This window comes from Pipistrellus kuhlii, unplaced genomic scaffold (assembly GCF_014108245.1).
Source record: "Pipistrellus kuhlii isolate mPipKuh1 unplaced genomic scaffold, mPipKuh1.p scaffold_m20_p_2, whole genome shotgun sequence".
Classification (NCBI taxonomy): Eukaryota; Metazoa; Chordata; class Mammalia; order Chiroptera; family Vespertilionidae; genus Pipistrellus; species Pipistrellus kuhlii.
The window spans coordinates 100150889-100165832 of NW_023425515.1; the positions used below are offsets into that span (position 1 = coordinate 100150889).

The following is a 14944-nucleotide window of genomic DNA, read 5'->3' on the forward strand; positions in this document are numbered from 1 at the left end:
TGAATAAATGAGTAAATTCTTGATACTATAGGATTCACAGTTTGTCTGGTTTGTGTTGACAACTACCATACTACCGTACCGTATACAGGTAATAAATTTCCTTTATTTTCATTTAACAATAAATGTGTACCGTATTCTTCTTCATGGAAAAATAAGACATCCCATGAAAATAAGACCTAGTACATCTTTGGGAGCAAAAATTAATATAAGACACTGTCTTATTTTCGGGGAAACAGGGTACTCTGTCTTGAGTTTCTCCTTGTGATTTATTAATAGTCATTGCAAATGCTGGCATCATGAGAAACTGTCTTCAAATTAATTTAAATGTGAGGCTAATGTCAGACAGGGAGAATTGTGCCAATAGTTGGTCTTCATACATATCCTGTCAGTGACACTGCTTTATTTCAGCTTCAGAATGTCAACAAAAACAACCAAATTCACGATCAAAACACCATTTGCGACTAGTGCCAGCGAGAGTTTCATATGGATCACACATCTATAAGTAAACGTTTATTTTTAAACTAGAGGCCAAGTGCACGAAATTCACATGGAGATATGTGTCCCTCAGCTCAGCCTACATCCTCTCCAATCTGGGACCCCTCAAGGGATGTCCAACTGCCCTCTCACAATCCAGGACTGCTGGCTCCCAACAGCTCACCTGATTGCCTGTCTGCCTGCCTGATAGCCCATAGCCGCTTCTGCCTGCCAGCTTGATTACCCCTAACCACTCCCCTGCTAGTCTGATTGACACCTAACTGCTCCCTTACCTGTCCGATTGCTCCCAACTGCCCTTCTCTGCAGGCCTGGTTCCCTCCAACTGCCCTCCCTTACAGGCCTGGTCCCTCCCAATTGCTCTCCCTTGATGACCTGATTACCCACCACTGTCCTTCCCTGCTGGCCTGATCTCCTGCAACTGCCCTCCCCTGCCAGCCATCTTATGGAGGCCATCTTGAGTCCATGGGGGGTGGGGGAGACATCTTATGTGTTGGAGTGGTGGTTAATTTACATATTACCTCTTTATTATATAGGCTTTCCAGTGAACATCATATGTACTGGCTGGCTGGTCAATCAAATGGTTGGACAGACATACGGTCAGTCACTTAGCCTAGAGGCCCCATGCATGAAATTTGTGCAAGGGGCTTGGCCCTCGCAGTCCCAGCTTTGTCCAGAAGGTCATATGGCTGTCTGGTCTAATTAGCATATTACGCTTATATTATTATAAATACTATCACTAAAATACTGAGAAAGGAGCCAGAGACTTAATCTTTCTAAAACTTCTATAATTTAAACATTTTTTTAAATAAATTAACAAGTTTTGCTGAATCCAGTTTGGCTCAGTGGATAGAGCGTCAGCCTGTGGACTGAAAGGTCCTTGGTTCAATTCTAGTCAAGGGCATGTAACTTGGTTGCGGGCACATCCCCGGTAGGGGGCGTGCAAGAGGCAGCTGATCGATGACTCTCTCTCATTGATGTTTCTAACTCTCTATCTCTCTCCCTTCCTCTCTGTAAAGAATCAATAAAATATATATTTTTTTAAATAAATTAATTAACAAGTTTTATTTTCATATTTTAGAATGTATTTTGGAAAATGTCCTTTCAATTCATACTAGAAATTTCTTCTAAAGGTCAGGGAAAGAGACTAGAATTGTAGGTCAAGGTCATAGTATATATACTTTTTTTTTTCTTTTTAAAACATGAAACCCTGCTTTTAAGGTCTGTATTCCTATTAAAAATCAAGATCAAGGGGGAGATATCAATGGGGGGAAAGAAGACATATGTAATAATTTAAACAATAAAGAATTTTAAAAGAAAATCAAGATCAAGAGAGCTTTTGCCTTTCTGCTCCATGGGAAGTTTCTGTCCTTCCTGAGCTCAACTTAGAACACTTTAACAGGTGTAGTGCCACATTTAAACTTCCTACCTCTCTTTGTCCCTACACCCCACTCTGTGAGGAGAGGTGGTTGTGGCCCACAAGGGTCTCCCATTCATAAACCTCTCCCATCTCTTTGACTTGCCAGACTAGAGTCAAACTCATCAGGGTCTTCCTTCTCTGCTGATTCTGCTAAGCCCATTTCCTTGGGTGGTTTCACTGGATAGTAGGTAGGGACAGTGGGACTCTCCTTCATCCAATCACAGTATATATTATATGTAATGTCCTAAAAATGAATCCAGAAGGAAGAAGATAGCTGGCAGGATAGCAGTGAGGGAGAGAGTGTGAGTGAATGAAAAGGGTGTGTTTGAGAGTGAGGGACAGTTATTAGATTCCACAGGACTTTTGGGGGCTGGGAGACAAAGTTCCCTAGCCAGGCAGCCTCTGCTACCACTGCAATCTCTCTTGGGGAAGCCAGCTCTGCTTCAGAAGCTATGCTATCCTAAAGGGGAGAGCTGCTATGACTGGGAGCCCAGCCAGGGATCCCTTGGACACCACCCAGGAGCCTACAGCCACTCTGGACAGGGACCTGCTGCCTCAGCTGTGAACCCATGAACACCAAGACTACAGCCTCCACAGCTGCAGGCTCCTGTGAGTTCTAGAGCATGCTCCTCTCTTTCTGGCCAGATGAGTTAGCCCCAGGGGTTGCAACCACACACAAAAAGCCAAACTTAATGCAGCAACACTGGGCACCCCATCTGCATGAGAACAGCCAAGCCTTATGTAGCAACCCCAAGCTCTGTGACTGGGCATGTACAATCAAGCCTTATACAGCAATCCAAGCCTTATGCAGCAACCCCAGGTTTCCCATCCTTGTGCAAATAGACAAACCTTACACGGCAACCCTAGATTCCATGGCTGCATACAAACACCAAAGCCTTATGCAGCAACCCCAAATACCACAACACTAGCCACCTCCAAGCCTGACACAGCAATCCTGGGTTCTGCAAACAAGCATGAGCAGCCAAGCCCCAAACAGAAACCCCAAGTGCTCATGCAGCAACCCCAGGAGCTGCATTTGCTTGAATTGCTGCCAAACACAACACATCAACCCCAGTCCTGGTGAACAAGTGAGCCACCACCAAGCCTGTTGCAGCAGTCACAGGCCCAGTACAACTAGATGACTAGATCCTTCAGTGAGAGCAAAAGCTGGAAGATAAACAACCCCCAAAGTAAATAAAAAGGGAAATCACAAGAAAATGAACTAAATAAAACAGAGGCATGCAATTTGTCAGAAAAAGAATTCAAATTAAGGGTCATACAGCTTGTAAACTGGATAGATGAGAAAATTAACAACTTATGTAAGAATCAAGAGGCAAAAAAAGAGTGATATAGCAACACTAAAAAACACTATTGCAGGTTTCAATAGTAGACTAGAACAGCAATTGCCAACCAGTGGTCCACAAACCACTGGTGGTCTGTGAGGTCTAAAAGCTTAGCAACAGCTGGTTTAAGGAAACCTTTGGAGCAGCAGTTGCCAAAGAGTGGTCCACGTACCACTGGTAGTCCATGAAGTCCAAAAGATTGGTGACCACTGGACTAGAAGAAGCAGAGGATCAAAACTACCCAGAACTACTGGAAAGTCGACTGACTGGAAATTCTACCATGAGAAGGAAAGAGAAAACCAGAAGGAAAATCAGAGGAGCTGTAAAAGCCTAAGAAACGAAGACACATTTCACATTCGTGGAGAGGACAGAGCTGGAGAGGAGGGGCGGCTGAGTGCCTGGCTGGCATTCCCTAGTGGGAAGGAGATAAAAGTTCTTGACTGTGGTGAACCCAGTTCTGAAAGCACTGAACCCCAGTTCTGGGTGAGAGCCTGAGGATCCAGACACATAAGGAGGGAGTCTGGGCTGTAAGGTGGAAACTCAGGGGAGTGAAGAAAGGAAGTCCCAGAGGCATGCACATTGCACACAGAGAATGGGCTGTTGACTGTGCTGCTGGATTGCCCTAGTGGGAAGGAGACAAAAGCTCCAGACTACTCTGAACCCCACTTCCAATCCCATTTTTAACTGAACTGAACCCAATTCCAGACTCATTGGAGGAGAGCCTAGACTGTTTGGTACCGGGCAAAACTCGAGGGCACCTTTCTCTCAGAGGTGCTTGCAGTGAGTACCAAAGGACACTGAGGAACACTGAGACTCAGGACCTCATAGGGTAGGGCTGATGGGAAGCCAAGGCTGTAGGCTCCACCCTGAAACTCCACCCCATCCAAGCTAAACACCGAGACTTTTAAGGCTACAAACTCAGGGAAGCTGTGAAAATGCCGAGACAAGGAAACAGATCACAAACGAAAGAAATGGAGGACAAAAAGCGACTGGATATAGAGTTCAAAACCACGCTTATAAGGTTTTTCAAGAATTTCCTAGAAAAGGCCGATAAAATAAACAAGACCTATGAGGATATGAAAAGGGATCAACTAGAAATAATAAGGGATCAACAATAAATAATAAGGGATCAACTGAATACATTGTCTGAAATATTAAATATTATATAGAGTCCTAAAAACAGAATGGAAGATCACAAGAGTCAAGTCAAAGATTTGGAACATAAAGAGCCAGAAGACAGTCTTCCGCAGAAGCAAGAAGACAAGAGAGTCCAGAAAGTTGAAGATAATGTAAGAAACCTCTGGGACAACTTCAAGCGAACCAACATCAGAATTACGAGGGTCCCAGAAGAAGAGAGAGAGCAAGATACTGAAAACATATTGAAAGAAATAGTGACAGAAAACTTCCCCCACCTGGTGAAAGAAATAGACTTACAAGTCCAGGAAGCACACAGAACACCAAACAAAAGTAATCAAAGGAGGACCACACCAAGAGGCATCATAATTAAAATTCCAAGAGCAAAAGACAAAGACAGAATATTAAAAGCAGCAAGAGAAAAGCAGGCAGTTACCTATAAAGGAGCATCCATACGATTGTCAGCTGATTTCTCAACAGAAACCATGCAGGCCAGACGGGAATAGCAAGAAATATTCAAGGTGATGAATAGCAAGAACCTACAGCCAAAAATACTCTACCCAGCAAAGCCATCACTCAGAATTGAAGGCCAGATAAAGAGCTTCACAAATAAAAAATACCTAAAGGAGTTCATCACCACCAAACCAGAATTATATGAATTGCTGAAGGGGGTTCTTTACGAAGAGGAAGAAGATAAAGGTAAAAATTATGAACAACAAATACGTAACTTTCAACAAGTGAATCTAAAAACCAAGGGAATTAAAAAATCTGATGAACAATATTAACTGGTGAATATAATAGAATCAGAGGTATGGAAGGGGAGCAATGGAGGGAGGGGGATGAGGAACATTTGTAATAATATGAACAATAAAGATTTATTTAAAAACAAAAGAGAGAGAGAGAGAGAGAAGGAAGGCTACTTCATAATACTAAAGGGATCAATATGAAAAGAAGATATGACTCCAGTAAACATATGTACCTGATACAGGGGCACCCAAGTACATAAAAAAATTCTGGAAGAAATCAAGGGAGAGATTGAAAATACAAGTATAGTAGGGGACTTTAATACAGACTGACATACTGGATAAGTCGTCTGGGGGGAAAATGAGCAAAAAAACAAAAATCCTAAATGACTCACTAGGTCAGATGGAATTAATTAACATCTTAAAACATTTCACCCCAAAGCCATGGAATATACATTCTGCTCAATGAACATGGGACATTTTCAAAGTAAGACCACAGCCTAAACTGGTTTGGCTCAATGGATAGAGCGTCAGCTTGGGGACTGAAGGGACCAGGTCAAGGGCATGTACCTTGGTTGAGGGCATATCCCCAGTAGGGGGTGTGCAAGAGGCAGCTGATCGATGACTCTCTCTCGATGTTTCTAGCTCTCTATCTCTCTCCCTTCCTCTCTGTACAAAATCAATAAAATATATTTTTTTAAAAACAAAAAAATAAAATAAAAATAAAAACAAAGTAAGACCACACATTGGGTCATAAGCAAAGTCTCTTCAAATTCAAGAAGATTGAAATCATATCAAGCATCTTCTCAGACCACAACTGCATAATATTAGAAATCAACTACAATGAAAACAAAAAAAAGAAAAGTTTAAACACCTGGTGACTGTATAGCATGCTATTATACAATGATTGAGTTACCAAAGAGATCAAAGAAGAAATTAAAAAAAAAAAACATCCTGAAAACAAATGACAATGAAAACACAACAGTCCAAAATCTTTGGGACACAATGAAAGCAGTCCTGAGAGGAAAGTTCATGGCTCTACACGCCTAACTCAAAAAATAAGAAAAAATGGTAATAAGTAATCTAACCTTGCAACTTAAAGAATTAGAAAGAGAGCAAACAGAAAAGCCCAGAAAAAGCAGAAGGAAGGAAATAATAAAGATCGGAGCAGAAATAAATGACAGAGACAAAAAAATACAAAAGATCAATGAAACTAAGAGCTGGTTCTCTGAAACGATAAACAAGATTAATGAATCTTTAGCCAGGCTCACAAAGAGGCAAAGAGGGAGGACACAAATAAACAAAATGATAAAGAGGGAGGACACAAATAAACAAAATGATAAATGAAAGAGGTAAAGTAAAAACTACCCCACACACATACAAGAGATTGTGTGTGTGTGTGTGTGTGTGTGTGTGTGTGTGTGGTGTGTGTGTGTGTGTGTGTGTGTGTGTGTGTGTGTGTGTGTGTGTATTGCCATAAGCAGTTCAGATCAGTGGATAGTTTGTTGGCCTTCAGACGGAAAGGTCCCAGGATTGATTCCAATCAAAGACAAGTAGCTTGGTTGCAGGCATATCCCCAGTGGGAGGTGTGCAGGAGGCAGGCAGCTGATCGATGTTTCTCACTCATCAATGTTTCTAACTTTCTATCCCTCTCCCTTCCTCTCTGTAAAAAGTTAATAATATAGGGGAGAAACCAAGATAGCAGCATAGATAAACAACAGAAACTGCTGCCTTGCACAACCACTTTAAAACTACAACTAAAAGACAAAACAGACATCATCCAGAACCACAGGAAGGCTGGATGAGTGGAAATTCTACAATTAGAAGGAAAGAGAAAAGCACACTGAGACTCAGAAGAGCTGCAAAGTAAAGTGCAGAGGTATGGAGGTGTGTGCGGAAAGGGGCTAGCAAGTGAGTTCCCGGCTGGCTTTTTCAATCCAGAGGGAGACACAAGCTCCTGACTGCTTTGAACTCCAGTTCCAGGTGAGACTCTGGGGTCCCAGACTCATATGGGGAGAAACTGAACTGTCTGACAGCGGGCGGAACTTGAGAGCAGCATTCTCTCTAAGGTGCTTGCATCAATTACCAAGGAAAATTGACACCAAGGGGCCTCTTAGGGCAGGGCTGAAGGGAAGCCATTGTTGTTTGCTCTGCCCTGAGACCCCACCCCACTTAAGCTGTGCACAGAGGCTTTTGCATATGAATGGCCTGGTCCTTTGAAATCTAAACTTACCTAACAAACTGCAGCTGAATCAGAGAGACCCAGAATATCCAAAAGAAGGCCCAAGGTCCCATAGCAGCTTGCAATGCTTCACAGCTGGGCCTCATTGGGGCACCTCCAAAACCCAAACAAAGAAGTGGAATCTGCAAATCTCTCCATAGCTCCTGCTGGGTGGCCTTAAGCAGAGGCTAAATTTGCACCTCCTTGGATCTCCCAATGGTCAGAGTAGGACCATACAGATTACAACTCCTCAGATCCATAAGGTACACACTCAAACTACAACTCAGTGAGCACCAAAACCCAATGAAGCAAGTCTTGCCCCATAAGGGTGTCTCCAGCACATTAGTTCTCTCATTGTAGACACAGCTGATCTTCACAGCCAATTTGCCTGGAGGTCAATTCCTCCTAGTGATACCAAGAACAATCAAGGCCAAACTACAACAAGACTGATCACACATTCCAAAAAGGATTGTACCAAGAGTGTCTACCTTAGGTAACTGGAGAGGCTGAGTCACTGGCCTCTATAGGACACCTATCACACAAAGCCATTCTAACAATACAGGGAAGCAGCCAAAATGTGGAGAAAAAGAAACAGGTCACAAATGACAGAAATGAAGGAAAGCAAGCTACTGGATATAGAGTTCAAAACTATGTTTATAATGTTTTTCAAGAATCTTCTAGAAACCGCTAACAAATTTAGTGAGATCCTAGACCTAGAGGATATGAAAAAAAAAAAAAATCAACTAGAAATTAAGCAAACACTGACTGAAATGAAGAATAATATACAGAGATCCAATAGATGGCTAGAGCAGTGGTTCTCAACCTTTCTAATTCCGTGGCCCTTTAATACAGTTCCTCATGTTGTGGTAACCCCCAACCATAAAATTATTTTCATTGCTACTTCATAACTGTAATTTTGCTACTATTAATGAATCGTAATGTAAATCTGTGTTTTCCAATGGCCCTAGGCTCTTCAGCAGCAGTTTAATAATCTGAACAATAAAGATTTATTTATTTTTAATTAATAAAATATATTTTTAAAAAATACTATGAATAACCGTACTCCAACAAACTTTTCTTTTTTAAATTTAATAAATCTTTATTGTTCAGATTATTACAATTGTAACTCTCTTTCCCCCCATAGCTTCTCTCCACCAGGTTCCTATCCCACCCTCTGCCCTTACCTCCCCCCCACTATTCTCTACCATAAGTGTATGCTTTTTATCCAGTCTCTTACCACACCCCCACTCCTCTTTTCTGTCAAGAATTGTCAGTCCATTCCCTTTCTATTCCCCTGATGCTATTATGTTCACCAGTTAATACTGTTCATCAGAATTTTTATTCCCTTGGTTTTTAGATTCACTTGTTGATACAGATTTTTTGTTCAAAATTTTTATCTTTACTTTTTTCTTCTTCCTCCTCTTCTTAAAGAATACCTTTAAGCATTTCATATAATTCTGGTTTGTGGTGATGAACTCTTTTAGCTTTTTCTTATCTGTGAAGCTCTTTATCTGACCTTTAATTCTGAATGATACCTTTGCTGGATAGAGTAATCTTGGTTGTAGTTTCTTACTATGCATCACTTTGAATATTTCTTGCCACTCCCATCTGGCCTGCATAGTTTCTGTTGAGAAATCAGCTGACAATTGTATGGGTGCTCCCTTGTAGGTAACTGTTTTTCTCTTGCTGCTTGTAAGATTCTCTCTTTGTCTTTTGTTCTTGGCCTTTTAATTATGATGTGTCTTGGTGTTGTCATCTTTGGATTCCTTTTGTTTGGGGTTCTGTGTGCTTCCTGGACTTATAAGTCCATTTCTTTCACCCGGTGACCGAAGTTTTCGGTCACTATTTTTTCAAATAGATTTTCAGTATCTTACTCTCACTCTTCTTCTGGGACCTCCATAATTCTGATGTTGGTATTCTTGACATTGTCCCAGAGTCTTCTTACACTATCTTAAACTTTTTGGATTCATTTTTCTTTTTGCTTTTATGGTTGAATATTTTTTGCTTCTTTGTATTTCAAATCTTTGACTTGATTCTTATAATCCTCTAGTCTGCTGTTAGGTCTCTGCATTATATATATATATATATATATATATATATATATATATATATATATATATATATATATATTTCAGTGTATGCTTAATTTCTAGTGTATCCTTTTTCATATCTTCGAGGGTCTCGTTAAATTTATCGGCCTTTTATAGGAAATTCTTGAAAAATCTTATAACCATGATTTTGTACTCTAATCCATTTGTTTACTTTCCTCCATTTCCTTCATTTGTGGCCTGCCTTTTTGTCTCTGAATTTTTTAAAAATATATATTTTATTGACTTTTTACAGAGAGGAAGGGAGAGAGATAGAGAGCCAGAAACATTGATGAGAGAGAAACATCGACCAGCTGCCTCTTGCACACCCCCTACTGGGGATGTGCCCGCAACCAACGTACATGCCCCTGACCGGAATTGAACCTGGGACCTTTCAGTCCGCAGACCGACGCTCTACCACTGAGCCAAACTAGTTTTGGCTTGTCTCTGAATTTTAGCTGCTTCCTTGAGTTGACGGAGTGAGTGGCTTTGTGTGCTAGGTGTCCTATAGGGCCCAGTGGCTCAGCCTCCCCAGTTACCTACGGTGGATACTCTTCGTGTGCCCCTTTATGTGCTGTGTGTGCAGTCTTGTTGTAGTTAAGCATAGATTGTTGTTAGTATCACCAAGGGGAATTGACCTCCAGGCCAAGTGGCTGTGAGGATCAGCTCTGTCAGTGGACTGGGAGAGCTTCTGTGCTCAGCTTGGATGGGGCAGAGTCTCAGGGTGGAGCAAACAGCTTCCCCCCCACATAAACCCCACCCTATGTGGCCCCTGTGTCTCCTTTCCCACAGCAATGGCTGCACACACCTCTGAGAGAAGGCTGCCCTGAGTTTTGCCTGCTGCCAGACAGTCCAATTTCTCCCTTAATGAGTCTGGGTATTCAAAGTCTCATCTGTACTGGATTTCAGTGCAGACTAGAGGTTTTGTTTCCCTCCCAAACAAGAACACTAGCCTCGCGCTTGCTGTCTGCCCTCTCCAAGCACTGCAAATAAGCCAGCCGCATATTCAGCTGCCTACCCTTTCTGTGCACATAGGGTCTCCACACCCGTCTTCCACAGCTCCTCTAGGTCTCAGTGTCCTCTTATCTTTCCTTTTAGTTGAAGAATTTCCACTCAGCCAGCTTTCCGGTGGTTCTGGATGATGTTCACTCTGTCTTCCAGTTGTGGTTTTAAAATCATTGTGCAAGGCAACAGTATAGATATTTACCTCCTGCCACCATCTTGGTTTCTCTCTCTTTTAAAAATCTGTTCACTTTCTTCTGGTCCTTTATGCTAGTAGCTAGGAACATCCTCTTCACTCAAAATCTGAAGTTTCTCATTTAAGAGTGAGGCAGAGAGAGGAACAAGGAAGTGAAGGAACCACAGCTCCAGCTACTCTTTGCCTTACTTTGAAAGCTTTTCTCCACTTCTTCCCAGATCCTGAGACTTCTGAACATCTCCTCTCCCTGCCCTCTATCTCCATTTACTACAACAAACTTTGATGTAATGGACCTATTCCTAAAAAAAAATACAAGCTTTGAAGAAATTGAAAAAGTAATAAAATTTTTCCAGCAAACAAAAGCCATTGATGGCTTCACAGGGAAGTTTTATCAAACATTTTATCAAACATTCAAAGAAGAACTAAAGCCTATCCTCAGACTATTCCATAAAATAAAAAAGGAAGGCACACTTTTAAGCTCTTTCTATGAAGCCAGCATTGCCCTAATCCCAAAACCATATAAAGACACTATAAAGAAAGAGAATTGCAGGCCAATATCCCTGATGAATATAGATGCTAACATCTTCAACAAAATTCTAGCAAATCAGATCAAGTATTACTTTAGAAAGGTCATACACCATGACCAAGTGGGATTTATTCCAGGGATGCAAGGATGGTACAATATCCACAAAGCAATAAATATGATACATCACATAAACTAATTAAGAGACAAAAATCACTTAATCATATTAATTGATTCAGAAAAACATTTGACAAAATCCAACATCCTTTCTTAATAAAAACTCTCAGCAAAGTGGGAATAGAGGGATCATACTTCAACATAATAAAAGCCTTATATGACAAACCTACCGCCAACATCATACTCAATGCACAAAAACTAAAACCATTTCCCTTAAGAACAGGAACAAGACAGAGATGCCCACTTTCACCATTCCTGTTCAACATAGTACTGGAAGTGCTAGCCATAGTGATTGGACAAAAAGGAGAAATAAAAGGCATCCAAATTGAAAAGGAAAAAGTAAAATTGTCATTATTCACAGATGACATGATATTGTACATAGAAAACCATAAAGACTCCATCAAAAACTACTAGAATTAATAAATAAATTTGGCAATGTAGCAGGATACAAAATTAACACCCAGAAATCTATGGCTGTTTTATACACCACTTAGTGCCTGGTACATGGATTCATGCACATTGACAGGAAATTAATTAGGACATGGCTGGCAGGGAGGGACTGGACGAGATGGGCCAGTCATATCCTGGAGCCAACCTCTCATGGTCCTTCCCCAGCCAGCCACACCTGGGGCAGTGCCATGTCTCAAATGGCATCTACTGAGTGAGCAGGGTCTTTCCAGCAGGTGAGATACCTCAGCCTGGCCTGTAGTGATCTGGGCCTTATCCTAAGGCCCAGAACAAGCTCTGCGACATCCCCCGAGGGATCCCGGATTGCAAGAGGGCAGTTCTCGAGTGATGCACCCCAGAATTGGGCTTCCTATTCTCCAGATCCAGGGTGCATCACTCAAGAACCGCTGCTTCCAGGTCAATGCAGCTCAGTAGCTCCTGCATTGAACATCTGCCCCTTGGTGGTCAGTGTGCATCATAGCTACCAGTCAAACACTTGGTCTTAGCTTCTTATATATAAAGATAATAAACTCACAGGAGGAGAAACAAACAAACAAACAAAAAATCCCATTTACCATTGCAACAAAAAAGTTAAGATGCCAGGAAGAAACTTAATCGAGAAGGTAAAGGACCTGTACTCAGAAAATTACAGGATGCTGAAAAAAAGAGATAGCAGAAGACACAAACAAATGGAATAATATACTGTTTTCATAGATTGGTAGAATCAACGTCATTAAAATATTCATACTACCCAAAGTAACCTACCAGTATACATTCAATGCAATCCCCATTAAAATACCAACAGCATATTTCAAAGACCTAGAACAAACTCTCCAAAAATTCATCTGGAATAAAAAAAAGACCTGAATACCTGCAGAAATCTTGAGAGAGAAGAACCAAGTTGGAGGGATCACAACACTGGATATCAAGCTATACTAAAGCCACTGTTCTCAATACTGCCTGGTTTTGACATATAGATCAATGGAATAGAATAGAGAAACCAGAAGTCAACCCAAGCCATTATGCTCAATTAACATTTGATAAAGGAGGCAAGATCATACAATGGAGTCAAGACAGTCTCTTCAATAAATAGTTTTTGGAAAATTGGACAGATATATGCAAAAAAAAAAAAAAAAACTAGACCACCAATTCACACCATACCAAAAATGAATAAAGGACTTAAACATAACATGGAAAACCATAAAAATCTTAGAATAAGCCAGAGGCAGCAAAATAGCAGATATGTCTCATAGCAATATCTTTACAATACATCTCCTAAGCCAATGGAAACTAAGGAGAAAATAAACAAATAGAACTATATTTTTAAAAAGCTAAACAAAAGGAAGATAAACAATCCAATAAAAAAACAGCCCAAGGACCTAAATAGACACTTTTCAAAAGAGAACTTACAGATGGCCAAGAGATATATGAAAACATGCTCAAAGTCACTAATCATCTGAGAGAATCAAATCAAAACAACAATGAGGTATCATCTCACACCTGTTAGAATGGCTATCAACAAACAACATGTGCTGGAGAGGATGTAGAGAAAAAGAAACCTTCCTTCACTGCTGGTGGGAATACAGACTGGTGCAGCCACTATGGAAAACAGTATGGCATTTCCTCAAAAAATTAATGGAAGTGCCATTTGACCCAGTGATCCCACTTCTAGAAATATATCCCAAGAAACTAGAAACACCAAACAGAAAGGATGTATGCACCCCTATGTTAATAGCAGCAAATTTATAATAGCTAAGATTTGGAAACAGTCTAAGTGCCCATCAGCAGAGGAGTAGATTAGAAAACTGTGGTACATCTACACAATGGAGTACTACGCTGCTGTAAAAAAAGAAGGAATTCTTACCATTTGCAACAGCATGGATAGAATTGGAGAGCATTGTGCTAAGTGAAATAAGCCAGTCAAAGAAGAATAAATATCACATGATTTCACTGATTTGTGGAATATAATGAACAATATAAACTGATGAACAAAATTAGAACCAGAGTCATAGAAGCATTGAACAGATTGTCCAGCCTATGAGGGAAGGCAGAAGGTGATGGGGTAAGAGATAAATCCAAGGACTTATATGCATTAATCTGAACATAATCAATGAATACAGACAATAGGGGATTGAAGGCAGGTGCTGGGGGTGGGAGCAGCCAGGGAGAGGTCAATGAGGGAGAAAGGAGACTTATGTAATACTGTAAATATTAATAAATTAATTTAAAAAATAAAAATAAAATAAAAACATATACAGTACTCATGAGTATGTGTTTCTTCTATTCAAGTAAAAACACAGAAACCCAACTGGAAGAAATATTCCTGAATACTAATAATGGCTAAATATGGGTGATAAGACTGTGATGGTAAATATTCTGTATTTTTATAAACTTAAAACACACACACACACATTTGTTTTGTACCAAGAACTATGCTAAGACTATAGTACATGCAACAAAGTAAGACATACTCTTTGAGAGTTTCCAAACGAGTAAGCAGAAACAGTCTGCAAAGAATCAAGGAATAAGCAAAGCTGAACTACAACATTAATGTCATTCAAGTATAAATGTGATATATTTTTACATTATATCATTAACTTCTACATTAACTTATGTTCCTGTCCCCGTCAACTGTCAGCACTCCCCTATTGAAAAGTAAAAAGAGAAACCCTGTGAACATTGTAAAATACATCAGAGGAAGATCTCAAAAGTGTCCGAATAAAAGTTTCTATTAAGGTAATAGAATAAAAAGACATCAGAAAATTAAGAAGTTACATTTGAAAGAAAATTCTAGAAAATATATAGCACTTAATTTTCTATGTGATATAAATTTTTCAAGACCTATGTAGCTTACTCATTAACTAGTTCCAAAACACAATGGATTTGCTGATTATAATTTTCTTTGAATGCTCTTCAATGGATACTGTGAGAACAGAGCTCCCTCATCCCAATGCTCAGCTTACCAAAGAAGGATGCCATCTGCAAGTGATTTGAAAAGACTTCCATCACTGGGATTCATGGGTATGAGATGCTTACAGTCAGGGTCATCCTCCAGGGCCTTGTTTATCCAGTTAACAAATGCCACCTTTTCTTCCTCTGAAAACAGAACATTTCAGTAGCAAAGCTCATCTCACAAAATTCATTGCGCTATTAAAACAT

At 40.3% G+C, this 14944-nt stretch overlaps 1 protein-coding gene across 4 annotated transcripts in view; it reads right to left on the bottom strand.

The window, feature by feature from the left end:
* PLS1 (plastin 1) overlaps positions 1–14944 on the bottom strand; it is a 226645-nt gene that overhangs the window by 106844 nt on the left and 104857 nt on the right. For all 4 annotated transcript variants that reach the window (XM_045584122.1, XM_045584123.1, XM_036444194.2 and 1 more), the window contains one exon: positions 14749–14881. In XM_045584122.1, coding sequence (XP_045440078.1) covers positions 14749–14881 — 133 coding nt within the window. The remainder of the gene's footprint in view (positions 1–14748; positions 14882–14944) is intronic.